Source organism: Scardinius erythrophthalmus (genome assembly GCF_964197995.2).
Source record: "Scardinius erythrophthalmus genome assembly, chromosome: 19".
Lineage (NCBI taxonomy): Eukaryota > Metazoa > Chordata > Actinopteri > Cypriniformes > Leuciscidae > Scardinius > Scardinius erythrophthalmus.
The window spans coordinates 4,959,866-4,975,768 of NC_138239.1; the positions used below are offsets into that span (position 1 = coordinate 4,959,866).

Sequence of the window (15,903 nt, forward strand, 5' to 3'; positions counted from 1 at the left end):
CATCAGTTTCACACGCACTAGCCATTAGAGATTTCTGTAATTCATTGTGTTTGATGATAGATGAAAACTCCTGCATTTAAAAGCCAACCAAGTCCAAGAGTGAACAAAATGATACATAATGAATGGGGGCAGTTTGCTTTCTGAAGCACACCCATTAATAATTTACATGACCACCAAAGAATAAATTAACAAATGAATAAATAAACAAGCAGGCAAGCAAACATCAACAAACCCGTTTAATTTTTTTTCTCCCCCATTATGGAAAAATATCACTGATATAATATAGTCTTTTTCACAGAATTAGTCCTTGTGAGGGCTTAATCAGTTTCGGGTTTTTTTTTGTTTTGTTTTTTTTGTCTCTCAAATGCGGCTTTCAGAAACTCAACAGTCTTGTTTCTTTTTCCAATCAACATTCTGTTTCAATGACTGATGCTTAGGGAACGTTTTTCTGATTTTCCAGTGCAGAACCTTTCCCAGTTACATACTCATGGCTGAAAAGCACAAAGGAAAAGCACAAAGGGGCTTGGCAGAGGTGGACGTAGATTGACAGCACAGTGTTTTGCAAAGTGGGCACTGAAAGAGAGCGTGCACGGTTACAGCACAGTGGCGTTGTGTCCTTCCATTTTCGGGAGTCTGGAGTCCTGCACTGTACCCATGGTGACCAAAAGCGGGCGGCTGTCCTCGGGGCCACCGGCCCGAGCCAAAGAGATGGGCCTCTGCTGGCCAGGATGAGGCGGGGGAGGCTGGGGCCCCGGCATAGGCTCCATGGGCAGGCCCTGTTCCTGGTAGCCATAACCGATGTTCCCACATGGGAACCGTCGTAGTCTGTAGAGCGGAACTGGTGCTAGGGTGGCCGAATCCAGGAGTAAAGGAGCCGGGGCAGGTGGAGGAGGAGGGGGCAAAAGCGGTCGACACAGGCCTTGCTGTTGCTGTTGTTGTTGTTGCAGCTGCTGTTGTTGTTGGCGCTGGAGCTGCTGTTGGTACTGCTGCTGTTTGTGCTGTTGCTGCAGGCCCAAAGCTTCGGCTACTGTCACAGTCCGGCCTGCTTGTTCCTGCCCTTCACCTGGGATCCGTGGGCCACTCACCTGCCTTTGTGCCTGGGCCTGCTGCCTCTTCTGCTGCTGCTGGAGAAACCACGAGCCATAGGTAGGGTTCCACAGGTTGGTGGGCTTCCCGTTACGGCTCTCCTTCTCCAATGGGTGGGCCTGCATGAAGCCCAAATTCACATGTCCTCCATCCTGGGTGGTCAGGGGGGTTGTAGAGGAGGGTTTGGCGGCTGGTATGGGGGCAGTGACCACAGGGGGTTGGAGGTGGTGGTGGGGATGAGGCTGAGATGGGGGAGCGGGCGGTAGTTTGGTGTCAGAAGATTGGCTGGCCATGAGAATGACCTCCCCATCTCTCTTAGCCTGATCGGAGTGGGCGACGCATGGACCATCCTCGGTGCCTTGAGGGGTTACAAGCAAGGAGGGTGCAGAAGGGTCTTCGGGACGCATGGGTACCCTCTCCTCTTCCTCAGGGATGGGGCCGTACTCGACAGGCAAAGGCACATTCACCACATCTGGATCCTAGGGGAATTGAAAAGTCTGTTATCTACCCAAGGATTCAATCTTGCCCGTTCAACAGGTGATACAAATGGTTGGCAAGATCAAGGTTTTAATGATTTAGTTAAACAAAACAAAATGATAAATTAAATAAAAAATGTGTCACTTAAAAGATAATTAATATTGTAACTTAAAATATTACATTTTGACAAAGACTGTTCCATACAATGTGCTCTGCTTTATACTGTATACTTTGGCAAATTCCATGCATAATGTGCGCAGTATTACAATATTGGAAATGGTACTAGTATGGCGAACTTCTAACAAACCTACTGTTGCACAGCATGAACAGACACAGTTATCAGATGTAGTACCTGCAGACAATAGTCAATCCTCTCCAGAATAGTTGAGAAGTTTGGTCTGTCTTCTGGTTGATGCTGCCAACTCTGTGTCATTATCCGGTACCTATTTTACAAACAAAACAATATTTGTATTCTCTTCCTTTCTGTTCTATCTTCACTAGATATCACTTCATCTATGTTTAGATTGGATGAGTAGGTTTTATTATTTTCAGATATAAAATAAGCCTTTTTTAGATTTGTTTCAAAGATCAGCTCTGCAAGATCAAGGTAGATTAGAAACTGAATTAAATCAAAACTCCAGCTAGGAAGGTTTGATTATTATTCAATTAGTATATTTTCAGAGACAGAAAAGATAAAGCAGTGGGAAAGCTAACGAGGACTGACAAATTGAGAATTAGAATGCATACGCCTCAGACAATGACAGATTTGTGAGATTTAAGAAAACTGTGGCCAACATTTAATGCAATCTATTTCTGTTATATGGAGCGCTGCGTAAATATCCTGCATTTTTGAGTCCACTCACACTGGCCCAGGGCAGTTCTTGGGCGGGTCCATTCGGCCTCCATTAGTAACAAACTCCAACACCTCTTGGTTACTGCGGCTCGGGTACGGCATATATCCCAGCGAGAAGATCTCCCACAGCAGAACACCAAATGACCTGAAAAAAAGGAGGGAAAGTGAACGGCAAGGTGAGACGAAATCATAGTAATTACGGAAAAATAGTGTGAAAAACAGTGGGGTTGCATATGAAAGAACTTCAGTCAAGTATGTAATTATATTACAGCGCTCACCATGTATCTGTTTTCGAGGTAAAGATTCCCTCCATAAAGGCCTCAGGAGGCATCCATTTGACTGGCAGCATAGCGCGGCCTCCTTTCCTGTAATAGCTGGCTCTGTGGAAAAACACATGCCCAGACAAAAAAGAGAGAGACATTGTTATGAATGCCCACAGCAGACAGAAGCAAAGTGGAGTGACTTATTAACTCCAGTCGCAGATCAGAGAGTGAAAAATCACGGGGAAATGAAAAGAGCAGAAATTGCATGGAAAGACATAAAGGAGAAACTCCAATGTGCGACTTATGCAAGGATGGAATTCATCAGCCATGTTCTCTGAAGTCTTGATCTGATCATTAGTCACTAAATGCTTCACTAAATGATTAATTGTGTGCATATGGCTTGGTTTTGTGTTAAAAGAAAAAAGCAGTATTCTAAAATAATTACTAAGTGGGAGTGTATTGCTTGAATAACCTAACTGTTCTCCTCTTCCAGGCCAGAATTAAACAGAAAACTTTAATTAAACAGTTTATGGGAAGTGACTGACCTAGTTCATTTGAGATGCCTTGCCTAATTTGCATGTTTTTCTCATGACATAAAATATGCAGATGTTCCAGACAAGCAAAGTAAATTAGCTAAATGTTGAATCTACACCCAGCCACTAGATCTGTCTGTCTTGGGTCCTTACCGTCAACCCTTCTGACTTTAGAGTGGTAAGTTAAGGTTAGGGTTTATGGAAAGTGACTGACCAAGTTCATTTGAGATGCCTTGCACTCTAAAAATCAGAAAGACCTCGGGCTCAATAACATCTGATTTTCCATCGGATTCTGACTCTGATTTTTTTTAGGTCAAGCATTCAGAAAATCAAAATCCAATTCACTCACGACGCCGAGAAGGGGGAAAAAATGAGATCTATATTATTAGAGAAGCCAGATGAGGACTTGGTCTTCAATTTGACAAAATTTTGACGAAAGAAGAATATATCTTGAATAAGGGTCTCTCTTTTGTTCCTACTGTTTTTCTTTCATCAAATTAAATTGAAATATTTTTGTCACAAAGAAAGGACTTCACTATCACTTGTGAAGAATCTAATGAGTTGCCAAGATATAAGAGTGATGTATTTATAAGGACTTTTTGTCCTTCTGTGATGAACATTTGGCAGTGGATTTATAGCTCATAGCTTGCTGTGCACAGGATTGGAAAAGGAGAATAAATATTTAAATGAAGTGGTGTTTCATGCGGTTTTTGTTTTGTTTTTAGGAAAGGGAAAGGCATGTAAGTGTTCAATGCTGTTACTTTTGACATTTAGGTTGAGGTTGAGTACATTAAGGTATTATTACACTGACCAGCAATGACTGAGTTAAATGCCAGTGAGAAATATTATCTTACTCGTTCGTTAAATTTACATGTTAAACAAGAGACATTTAGCATGTGCTCTGCTAGCTGTTTATTTAAACTCACATAGTTAAGATTAATGGTTTCCACTAAATTATGCTGAAATTAAATTAGTTGGAACAACTCCATTTTTTGAGAAATGAGTTTAAACTTTTGTGTTTATGCTACAAATTATAACATTCCTCTAATGCAGTAGTTTGCTGAAATTTCAAAAGTAGTTGCATAACTCAAAAAGATGCAAATATTTGTTGTTGTTATTGAACCAAAACATTTGTTTTTAGAAAGTGATTAATTTGCTTGTCCAGGACTGTATTTTATTTTATGATTAAAATCTGCAAAGTACATTAACTAAATGTTGAATTAACTTCCAGACAGTTTATTTCTGTCGGTCCTGACCATCAAACGTTCAGATTTCAGTAGGGTAAGTTAGGGTTTATGGAAAGTGACTGACCTAGTTCATTTGAGATGCCTCACTTAATTCGCATCATAAAATATGCAGAAGTTCTGGACAAACGACGTCGAAGAAATAAATGTTGAATCAATATCAAAACATTAGATCTGTCTGTCTTGAATCCTAACCGTTACACTCTCTGATCTTAAGTGGGGTAAATTAGGGTTAGGTAGTTAGAGTTAGACCTAGTTCATCCGAGATGTCTAGCTTAATTTGTTTGTTTTATTCTACGGTACAATGGTTTAATTGTACATGCAAATGTTATGGACTAGTTAAGTACATTTCCTGAGATGATTCAAATGAGTAAAGACAATTGTTTTCCTATTCCTACTAAAGAGAATCCAGTAGTCATAAAGCAGTTAAAGACTGAATCTAGCCACTAAATAAAAGTAGGACAAATTCCTAGGACAACATCCTAGTAGGTCCTAGAACAACATTCTTATAATTCAGATTTTAGGGTTAAGCTTGGGGCATTACAGGACAGCGATATCAGGTTATAGGTAAGATCAGTGTTAGCGTTTGGCCTGTGATATTGATACAATTGTTGGTCCGGAACCAAAATAGAATGTTGATCCAGTAACATGTTCTATTAGAGTAAATCATGTCACGCCCACTAATATGAAGACTACGGCTTGACAGGACTCACACATGCAAGACATATTAAAATTCGGATGCAATGTGCCAAATTTAGTTTAACGGCACGATGCAGCAAATATGACCCAAAAAATAATCTGCACTGTGCTTTAGACACTATATGTGAGATACTTCATTTGCCTTCATTTACTAGGTAAAGTAGTAGCATGAACATCATTGCATTTTCGTACATTTATGCATTTGGTAGACGCATTTATCCAAAGCAACATACACATGATTTAAGGTGATGTTCTAAATTTTGTGACATTTTTTTAAATTCACAAAGCAGAAACAGATTTTAGCTTGTAAAGTATTCAACATCCTGTCTGCAATTTTTTCATGAGATCAATCTTTCCCAAAGCAGATCAGAACTGTGCCATGCATGAAAATAACGTTTTAAATCTCCATAACACTGTTATAACAGTGTTATATTAAATTATGTCATCCATTATTCTTGTTATTCCAAACTTGTATGACTTTGGGGGAAAAAAAGAGATATTTTGAAAGATGTCTCATTGTTATTGTTGTTTCCCACACAATAAAAGGCAGAGGGGTTCAGTTTTGTTTGGACCCCAAGTGTTTCTCCAAAAACTTTTACGAGTGGGTAAATGATGGCATAATCTTTTTTTTTTTTTTTGGGTGAACTATCCCTTTAAGGTTTTAAGTGTTACTGAATGCCATATCTGAATGTCTTATCTGGGAGACTTTCTTCACATTTCTCATGGTGCAATCATTTTGAGTCTGAAACCATTTTCCTCACCCAGAGCTGATGTTATCAAGATCTACTGTAGTTCCAATATCTGACCCTCTGCTGACAACAGTAAAAAATAAATAAAGTGAGAGAGAAAGAAAAAAGAGAGACAAATATGTCTTTTTTTTTTTTTTTTTTTTGCCAACAGCTATCCTGAGGTTGCTAAAGCAATAATCTTGGGAGAGTATGCTGAGCATTTATCACAAAAAAAAAAAAAAAAAAAAAAAAAAGAGAGACTGAGGCTGAAAAGATAAATTGCAGTCTCCTAAACAAAAGCATTGGCACTTTTGACAAAATCTTGATGATGCTGGTCTTATCGGGCTCTGGTTCTATAGAAACTAGTGTGTGGCCTTCTGGGATTGTGGCAGCGAGGCCTGTTCCACCTCCCGCAAGATAACTCACTTGACACACTAACATTACACTCATGTTTCCAGCAATTTCACTCATGCGAATGGACCTCGCATGCCAGGACTCAAGGGAAACCAACAATGAAACCCTTTGAAGAAGGAAATCAAAGAAGATCACAGAGAACCTTTGTGCTGCTACTGACTCTCTGGTCCCTCGTGGGATGGTTTGCTGCCACAGTCGAGGAGATGGAGGGAAAATATCAGGCAGTTTGGGATGTTAAAGACACTAAGTTATAAACTCCATTTATGAGATAAACCAAAATATACATGTATTCCTCACCATATTTGTATTTCGAATGTCAGTAAAAAAAAAAAAATAAAAAAAAATAAAGTGTGTACGAACATAGATACTTCCCTCCTAAAAGTAGGTGAAAAGGGGAGTATGTCCAAATTTACAGTATTCATAAAACCGTTGGCTAGAGTCTGAAGTGTGGATCCAATGCACAATTTATTATCCCATGAGGCCAGAGGAGAAGTCACATAATAATGATCTTTATCGGACTTGGTGTCGAGACCTTTTTTTTTTTTTTAAGTCTTGGTCATGTCTCTGTCTCGACAGCATTTGTACTCGGTCTAGTCCTGGTCTCAGACTAAGAGGACTCTGGATTTTGACCACAACTGGAAGGATATCACTAAATTGCTGGTGCATTGTCAGATTTATTCATTATTGTGATTTGATGTAAAACTTACTGCTTAAAATGCAATCAAAAACTTAAGATTTCTTTTGTTACTGTTACTTACAATCTACAGGATTGTCTCAAAAAAGTAAATTGCCCAAAATTCATACAAATGGTCACAAATTTAAAATTTGATTGCAAAAAAGTTTTTTTTTATTTTATAACAAAGGATATAATTAAGCAATGTAACAAGAGCAAGAGAGCTGTTTTCACGAATACGTGCATGATTGCAAACGTGATATTGATTTAATTTTAGACACGATTTTAGACGTTTTTTGCTATTTCGGCAACAACAAATTCATAGCAAAACTGTTGTGCGTTTCTGAGCAACACGCTGAGGTGTTTCTTTACTAAATGAATCAGCTGCTTTGAACAAATCGGTTGAATAAATGTTCTGCGACTCACTCATTAATTGTTTTGTTGCCACCTACTGGCGGTTTCCGTTTCGTATTTAAAGCTTCAATATGTAGGAATTTTGTAATAAAATTTCCAAAAATAACTTGCACAGTGTGATATATTTCCTCCAGTTGTGTACTTACAATATCTCAAAAGTCTCCAAAGATTTTTTATTTCAGAGAAATTCCGATTTTAGATAACTGGCCGTCCCGGAAAAGAAATGTCGCGCCTCAGTGACGCAATGTCCGCTCTATCCTTTTTCCGGTGTGGACCATGTGATAGGATATTCCACCACACCGGATTTTTTTTTTTTTTTTTTTTTTTTTTTTTTACAACAACTTTATTGAGGTTTTTTTCTTATCACAATAAACAATAAAGACGTCTGACAAAGAATTAAAAAAAGAATAAAATAAAAAATATGACCCACCACACCGGAATATCGCATGGTCAAATGCGGAAGTGGTGGTTAAAGCGTTATAGCCATAGACTTTATGGTTATAGCTGTTATGGATCACGAACTCTTTGGCGAGTATTGAAGTGCCAACAAAACGAAAGCGTCCATATTCTGATACACGCGGAGTCGCGGACTGTGTGACAAACGGAGGAATAAAACCCGGATAAATATCGGCAGGCGTTTTCGAGATGGAGAGAGCTGCGCGACTATCTTGGACTTGACAGAGACTCTCTCGCGAGTGTATTGAGACAGGTAAGACATGCAACTGTCAATAATAGCACTTATAAACAAAGTTATATTGCTCTTTGTACTTTGGTAAGGCTTTTTATCACGTGTGGTGACCGAGATTATGGCAGTACAATTAAATACAATCGGATATGATGTTAAAAAAATATATTTAGTCATTACTTGCAAATGTTCGTTCAAATTTACTTTTAGATATTGGTTTGAACACGTTAAACAACACGGCATTAACCATAAAAACGTAAAACTGCACAACATTAACCAAACAAATCATTTGACAAATATCTGTATGTTGTAACGGGATAATATAGCATAACATTTCACGTTCCTTGCAGTTCATTAATTATGATGACATAAAATAATACGATCAGACATACAGGTAATACAAAAACGAATAAATTACCTCATCCGTGATCATGATTCATTAATTCCATGTAGATATATCGCTAGATGGTGAAAACGCATTAAAAACGACATCTCCCATCGTCACCTCCTTCATAGCGTCATCAAGCTTCGCCTTTGTTATTGTTGGAAACTGCGCCCTCTTGTGGTCAAATACCAAAGTCGCATACTGGAGCTTTAAAAGTAGGCTTATTTTATTTTTCCATCATATTTCTATATTCAAAATTTTATTTTAAAAACAATCTCAACATTATTTATGCAGGTGTAATTGAACCAATTCAGCTGCAACTTACGTGCCACCTCAGCAACACAAAGATGAATTTTATTGTTAGTGATTTGATTGGTACTGTAACAGCTCTACATAGTGTCTTATTATTCTAATTGTATTTATTGATTACATATCCAGTAGATATGTATTTATAAGATGATTTTGAGGAGTGCTGGTCTGTTCTTGGTCTTGTCTCGGTCTTGGTCTCGGTTTAGTTGGTCTTGACTACAACACTATTTCATACTACACACATTAATACTATATTGAACATCATTTTTTAATGGTTGCCGAGTAGTTACTTGTCCAAAAGAAGGGCCTACTCAGAGAGCAAGAAGCCTATTCATTTGTGAAACTGAGGAAGGAAGTGACAACAGAAAGTTGGATGAGCAAAACATACATATTTAACAATTGACTAAGTGCATTTAGACCTAAAAAAAAAATCTTTAAACAAGCAGTTTTTTTTTTTTTTTTTTTTTTTTTTTTTTTGGTGTTGACGTACTTCATATTGAAACAGGAAGTTTGGAATGAGACATATCAAAGAGCTCAGCCCTTCATATAAAATAAGCCCATTTTTTTTTTTTTTTTTTTTTTTTTTTTTTACAGCATTCAGTTTCCCTGATTTGCCACTGGGTAAAAATCTGTGTAGAGCAATATTTTTAGTCATCAAAATTTTAAATCTTCCTGAAAAAATAAATAAATAAATATATATATATATATATATATATATTTAATATATATATTTAATATATATAATGTGAATACCCTACATACTGCATTTCAACATTTACATGTACACCAGCATATAGATGACTTCAAAATAGCAAGGACTAATTGTAAAAAAAATCTCATCTCAATTCATGGCCTCTTATAGCTTATTAATAAAGTTTTTCAATTCAATTAAATTAAAGGAAGGCTTGTATGATAAGGATGATTTAGGATCGAGGTTTTTCAGGGGATTTACAGGATCCTCTTTTATTTAAAAACAGCAAGATAGAACAGAACACAACACAAAGGGATTTCGACAAGAATTCAATAATTCAACAAATAAATGCACTTCATATCAATATCCTTTAGTCCTCACAAATTAATGGATTGTGCATAAAAAGAGGAAGAGGTTTGGACTCCAGCAATGACTGCCTTATTGTTGAATTTAGTGAAACACGAGCTGTGTTTTGATGGATTTAGTGGCGTTTGATTTTTGAGCTTTTATATTTTTAAGCATGGTGCTTTAAAGAGGATCAATTTAGAGATGCAGCTTGTCAGAAAGAGTTTTACCACGCCAACAGTCTTACTGTTTGCTGTCAACACGCTAAATCCCCCTCAAAGACTTTGCATCTCTAAATTCATCCTATTTAAAGCACTATGCTAAAAAAAAAAAAAAAAAAAAACTGAGCAGAAAATACTAGATAAACTAGTGAACTTCCCCAAATGGCTTTTGGACGACCATAGCGACAATGAAAGGTTGTGGAAAATTTGAGTAACCTCTAAGGGTTAACTATGTGAATTAAATTGATCACATCTCAGCATTCTCCACTCTCAGAAGATGAGATGAAATATTCACGCAAACCTCCACTGTAATTCTCCCCATCCCCAATCACATTTTCCTCACAGCTCTGAACTCCTGTCCTGTCTGCAGAACTCAGCGGGAAAATGCAAGAAAAATCTACATCAGCAATTAGAGCACGCTTTAATGGCAACGCTCCGGAGGGAGTAAAACAAGGATCCGTCTTTTCCCTTCAGCTTTTCTCTGGCTAATAATACCCTTCTTTCACCAGCTAAGTGAGCCATTTTCAGACACACGTTCCAGTAGCGCATAAGAGGCAGTCAAGCTCACAACTCCTTTCATTTCATCACAGCGGTGCTGCCATCTCATCTGACGGATAATGTCAAAGGACGACTCACACTAGTGCCAAAGTGTGTATCTCTCTAAAGACAGTATCTGAAAATATAGCTTATGAAGACATGGAGATTGTTCGTTAGATTCTTACCTCTCTAAACACCACATGGCTTCACTGTCTTCTGATTTGTAAAACTCTAAAATAAAACTGTATGTATGCATGTAAGTATATATGTATTGATTGGTTGAAAGATTGAAGGGACATCAGTGGTGTAGATACTTGCTGTTGACCTGAACTGAACATAGCAGTCATTGTGCATTTTTGCATTAAGGAAAAGAGTGGCCGGATCATTTCCATAATGACCAACGCAATCTACCAAGAGAAGCGCACGCTAAGACATCTTTAAGACATGCTTTATTTTGGGTGGTAAATAATGACACAAATACCAGTGAATTGATGAGTGCAAATATCAGTAAATCACCTTGCATTATTTATTTAAATATTCTCCTCCAATATATTTTGCGTCTGAAAGGGAAACTCCTACAAATGCATATGCAATAAGGTCAGCCGGGAAAAAAAAAACTGTCTTTTCAGCGCTAATTTTTCACTGCATGTCTCCTGACAGTCATTTTTAACGCCAAAAGAGGCTTTGCACTGGGGTAAGCTTTTAACAAATATGGCCCTGAGAATAGACACATAAACAACATACAGTATATTTAGAAAGCCAACACTTGAGAGTTTACAACTGAAGACTCAGAATCACTCACACTGTTATTATTATGGATATATGGATATATCTCAAACATTAAAAACAAAAAATTAAAATATTAAGAATATATTTTTTAAATGTATCAAATATGATGTGACTGTAGTGTAGAAACTTACAAAGATAACGAAGCTGAAGCCACAAGTCTGTTCATGCTTCATTTCAAATCTGAGGATGTTATCTCTAAAACTATGATTTTTATGAAACATTTTATAAGACCATGTTATGTGAGTTTTTAGATAAGGCTGATAAAATGCTAATAACATTTTTTTTATTGCCCTGAATAATATCATATTCAAAAGTTACCGATCGATTAAATTAAAAAATGATCATGTATCCGACTTTTATCATAAACAGTGGTCAAATTTCGAAGCTGGAGTCTTAAACCGTTCTCATGTTTGTCCAGATCAAGTAAGAGTGTGATGTTTTAACGTGAGGTAAATGTTGACCAACAATAATCTGGGGTCGCCGGCAATGCGCCATTTTAAATGAGATGATCAGTTCTCCATCACTTCTGAATGAAATGACACATACATATGGGGTGAAAAGTGATTAAGTTCACTTCACGTCTGTATATGTTCCAAAAAAGTTGTAATATTCTCTATAAAATATTACAACCCCATTTATTTTCCTTCTGATGTTTCATCTTTATGAATATTTTAATAATGACTAGCTTCCTGAATTCATATATACAATATAAACAATGTAAACAATGCACATTATGCATCAATTAGCAAGTAATGTCCAATTAAAATCAGATATTTACTACAGTATCCATACGAGTGGTATGGCAGTATGTTACATCAAGCATATCCATGAGAACATGTATCCAGTGTTGCTCCATGCTGGCAAACCTCGGTGTAAATAATAAGGAAATGGAAATCTACACTTTGAATAAGCTGAGCACTTCTTAATTTAGTTTGCTTGGCTCTTGCCTTAAAATGAGATATATGTTGATAATAAAAGTTCGCAATTGGATTTTCAGAATGAGGTACGCTTTCATCTTTTCTCAGCTGAAATACTGTGGAGGAAAAAGCCAAATTACAGTCCTTCAATTTTTTAGAGCCAATTGAATATAAACACAGATGCAAAATTGAACTGTCGTGTTTTTTGAGTCTGCCATCTCTATGTTCTGTGGACTGTTGCTTGAATATTTAATTAATTAATTATTCCAACCCCAATGTGAATATCAGGGGGATTTTAAAATATGTGCCATACCTGTAGATGTCTCTGGCCATGCCAAAGTCACCAATCTTAGCCACCCTCCCCGAACCTTTGCAAGTCAGAAGACAGTTCCTGGCAGCAATATCCCTGTTAGGAATAAAAGATTGTCAAATGTACCAGACGCACACACATTTACATACAATATTTGCTCTATTTAAAACAGAATAATGATTAAAAAAAATTGTACCACCATATTTTAATCACAGAAATATTTTCACCAATAGCATTGCCAGCTCAATATGTTTAGCATTGTTCAGCAACAATATTGTGGACTTTAATTGTTTCCAGTCTTATTACTGGAAATAACATTCTTGCAAATGTAGTATAGTTTTCTTAAACTATGGTACTTTTACCAAAAGAAAAATAATAATTATAAAACAATATTTAATCTAATAATTCTAGTTATAAATGCCCAATTATGTCTTGTGTCAGTAACACTTTATTGTATAAACCTTAATGTAAAGTGTTACCATCACTGAAGTCCAGATTGTATTTTAAGAGTTAACTGCACAAATGTGAGACACTGTCATACATATTTAGAGCATGTCAAATGAATGACACCTCATCTTCACTGCTAGCAAAGACAGACCACTCCAATTATAAACAACGAAGCTGTCAACACTGCAAGTGTTTGAAACCACAGTTAAGCACAAACTCTGTCCGCATTAATGGGGAAATCTAGTATCACTGGCAGTGGCCTATAGATAGACTTATGTGAAACTCACAGCAACAACACATTCATTAACAGCGCTTTTGCTTTTGCAATCTTCTTCTTTTTTCATAAATATATTACTTATTTTAGAAGCTTTTTTTTTTTTTTTTTGACGTTACCTAGATACAGATTGAATTCATGTCAGGATTATTAAACTCCTGATGGTTGCATTATGGTTATACGTCACTTAAGGTGTCAGATGAATCTTTCCTTCTTTAACTGTGGAGAACCAGCCAAGAAGTCTCACATTGTCAGTCAAGAACAACCAAAGATTGTTGAAAGAATAAAAATTCCTGTTTCTTTTTGAAGGTCGAGTCATGAAAGTCATGTTTCCAATTACTTGTAGTACCATTTGAAGGCATTTTGTGTCAAAAACCCTATATCGAACAGCCTTTTATGCTAAAAAATCCTCTGAAAGGGCAAAACGATCAATCCCTCTAGGTTTGGATCAAAAAGTTGAATTTGAGGGCCCAGATATATTTTACCTTGGCTGTTTAGTAGGAAACTGCAGATGGGTAAGTGTCTCAGTGTCTCAGTTTTATAGCTGGATTGATGACTGGACTGCTCATGTAGTATAAATGAGCTCTAAGTGGGCTCATTTTTCATGCCATTCTGGATGCGAGTGTCAAAAAGAAGCAGGACTCCCATTGCAGGTACAAGAGGGAAGCAGAACTCCTGAACGGAGTCGTGGAGCGCTGAATTTGTGCTGACTTCAGACAAAAGCAGATCCTCCATCTGTTGTTAAATTGCTCTGTAATGTGTGTAGGTGTGTTGGAAATGATACCTGTGGATGAACTGGTTCTCTTCTAAGTACTGGCAGCCGCGGGCGATGTCTCTGGCTATGTTGAGAAGATCCACCATGGTTAGACTTGAAGGGTGCTCCTGGGAAACAGGAATTCAGAATAATGGGTATTGTAATGTGTAGTTGTATGTCTGTTTACTTTCATTGCGTTTTGGTTCTGTTTTCCCTGTTCTGGTTTGCCTGAGTTCCCTGTGTTTATTAGTTTCCATAGTTCCTATATTAACTCACACACCTGTTCGGTTTTACCTTGATTTGCTCTCCCCATGTATTTCAGTCCTGCATTTCCTCAGTTCTGTGTCATGTTTGCGTTTATGTGTAGTGGTTTTGCTATTATATTTCAATAATTATGATTTCATTGAGGCTAAAGTCATAGTAAATAGTTAATAGTGAGAATAGGACACTAATCTAAAGTGTAACTGTAATTTCATTATTACTTCAACTGTCTTTGAAATAAATGTAATTTCTATTGAAATTAATATGTCATGTATTTGCAATTACACATTTGTAATAATGAAGTTTCAATTTAGTACATTTTAAATTATATTAACTTTAAGTGAAATTTCAAATGACACTACAGTTAAAAATATATTCAAGTACTTTAGATGACTTTTTGGTGCACTAAGGATGTGTTCACGGTTGGCATGTTTGGTTCGATTAAAGCAAACTGTGATTGTGCGATTGCTCTGTTAGTGCGGTCTATTTGAATTGAGAAGTGTGAATGCTGCGCACCAAACAAGCGGACCGAGATTGCTAAAAAGAAGGGTCTCGGCTCTGGTGCGCTTCCAATGAAATATGAATGCAACACAGACCAAAGACATGTAAACGAACCAAAAACAAGACACAACTAATAAAATAATCAATAGGCAAAAAAAAAAAATATTTCGTTAGCCTCATAGCATAATAGTCCTTTTTTTTTTAAATAGGACGTAGGCAATTGCTATAAGGCTAACGATTTACAAAATAATGAAAAGTAATTTTTAATTTTAAAACGCTGCGAACATTCTGTGCCTGTGTATCTCTCTCTCTCTCTCTCTCTCTCTCTCTCTCTCTCTCTCTCTCTCTCTCTCTCTGGCAAAAATGGCAAGGAAGGGTTCCAGTTATATTTCCACTTGGTCCACTTTTGCATGATTACAAACCATTCTCGGCCTGGAATTCCTATCACAGTTGGCTGTTGCCTGGCTGCCAGTTTCTCTGTAGCTTGCCAAGTGTGCTATTTGAGCGAAGTAAACACAATTTAATAATAAAACTTAAAGAAATATCTGATAATCCTGGCACAATTTGTATTGCCTTCCAGAAAGCTCTGTTATCAGACCCACAGTGGAAAATGAAACCATATCCGTACCGGCTGGGCTGGATCGGCACGGAACGAACGGTTAAGCAATAAGAACCATTTGGCCAGACAGTGGAAAAGTGGCTTCTGTGTGTGTGTGTGTGTGTGTGTGTGTGTGTGTGTGTGTGTTCTTACTAGTCTGGGTCTAGTTTCCCTCAGGAAGCTCTTGAGATCCCCTCCGGCCATCAGTTCCAGCAGAATGAAGCGAGGCAGAGCCTGGAGACTCACCCCGATACACCGCACGATGTTTTGGTGACTAAACTTGCTGTCAGAGGAAGAGAAAAAGAAATGTGGTCCTTTTGCTATATGTCCTGATAAATTAGCATATGAAATGATGGATCTTGTGTGCTTATTATTACCTGATTATTAGAGCTTCCATTAAAAAGTCCAGTTCGTCCTGCTCAGAGCACACCTCAGGGAGAGTCTAATCAAAGAATCATTTGATCATCAAATCTACACACCATGAATCAATCCATC

The 15,903-nt window shown here is 37.3% G+C and overlaps 1 protein-coding gene across 1 annotated transcript in view; it reads right to left on the bottom strand.

Annotated features, from left to right (window-relative positions):
- Window positions 1-593: 593 nt before the first annotated feature.
- Window positions 594-15,903, bottom strand: part of alk (ALK receptor tyrosine kinase) — a gene marked incomplete at both ends in the record, with an annotated part of 458,249 nt that continues 442,939 nt past the window's right edge. The window contains 8 exons of the mRNA XM_081393742.1: window positions 594-1,565; window positions 1,916-2,006; window positions 2,427-2,561; window positions 2,695-2,796; window positions 12,577-12,669; window positions 14,079-14,176; window positions 15,562-15,691; window positions 15,786-15,850. Coding sequence (XP_081249868.1) covers window positions 594-1,565; window positions 1,916-2,006; window positions 2,427-2,561; window positions 2,695-2,796; window positions 12,577-12,669; window positions 14,079-14,176; window positions 15,562-15,691; window positions 15,786-15,850 — 1,686 coding nt within the window. The remainder of the gene's footprint in view (window positions 1,566-1,915; window positions 2,007-2,426; window positions 2,562-2,694; window positions 2,797-12,576; window positions 12,670-14,078; window positions 14,177-15,561; window positions 15,692-15,785; window positions 15,851-15,903) is intronic.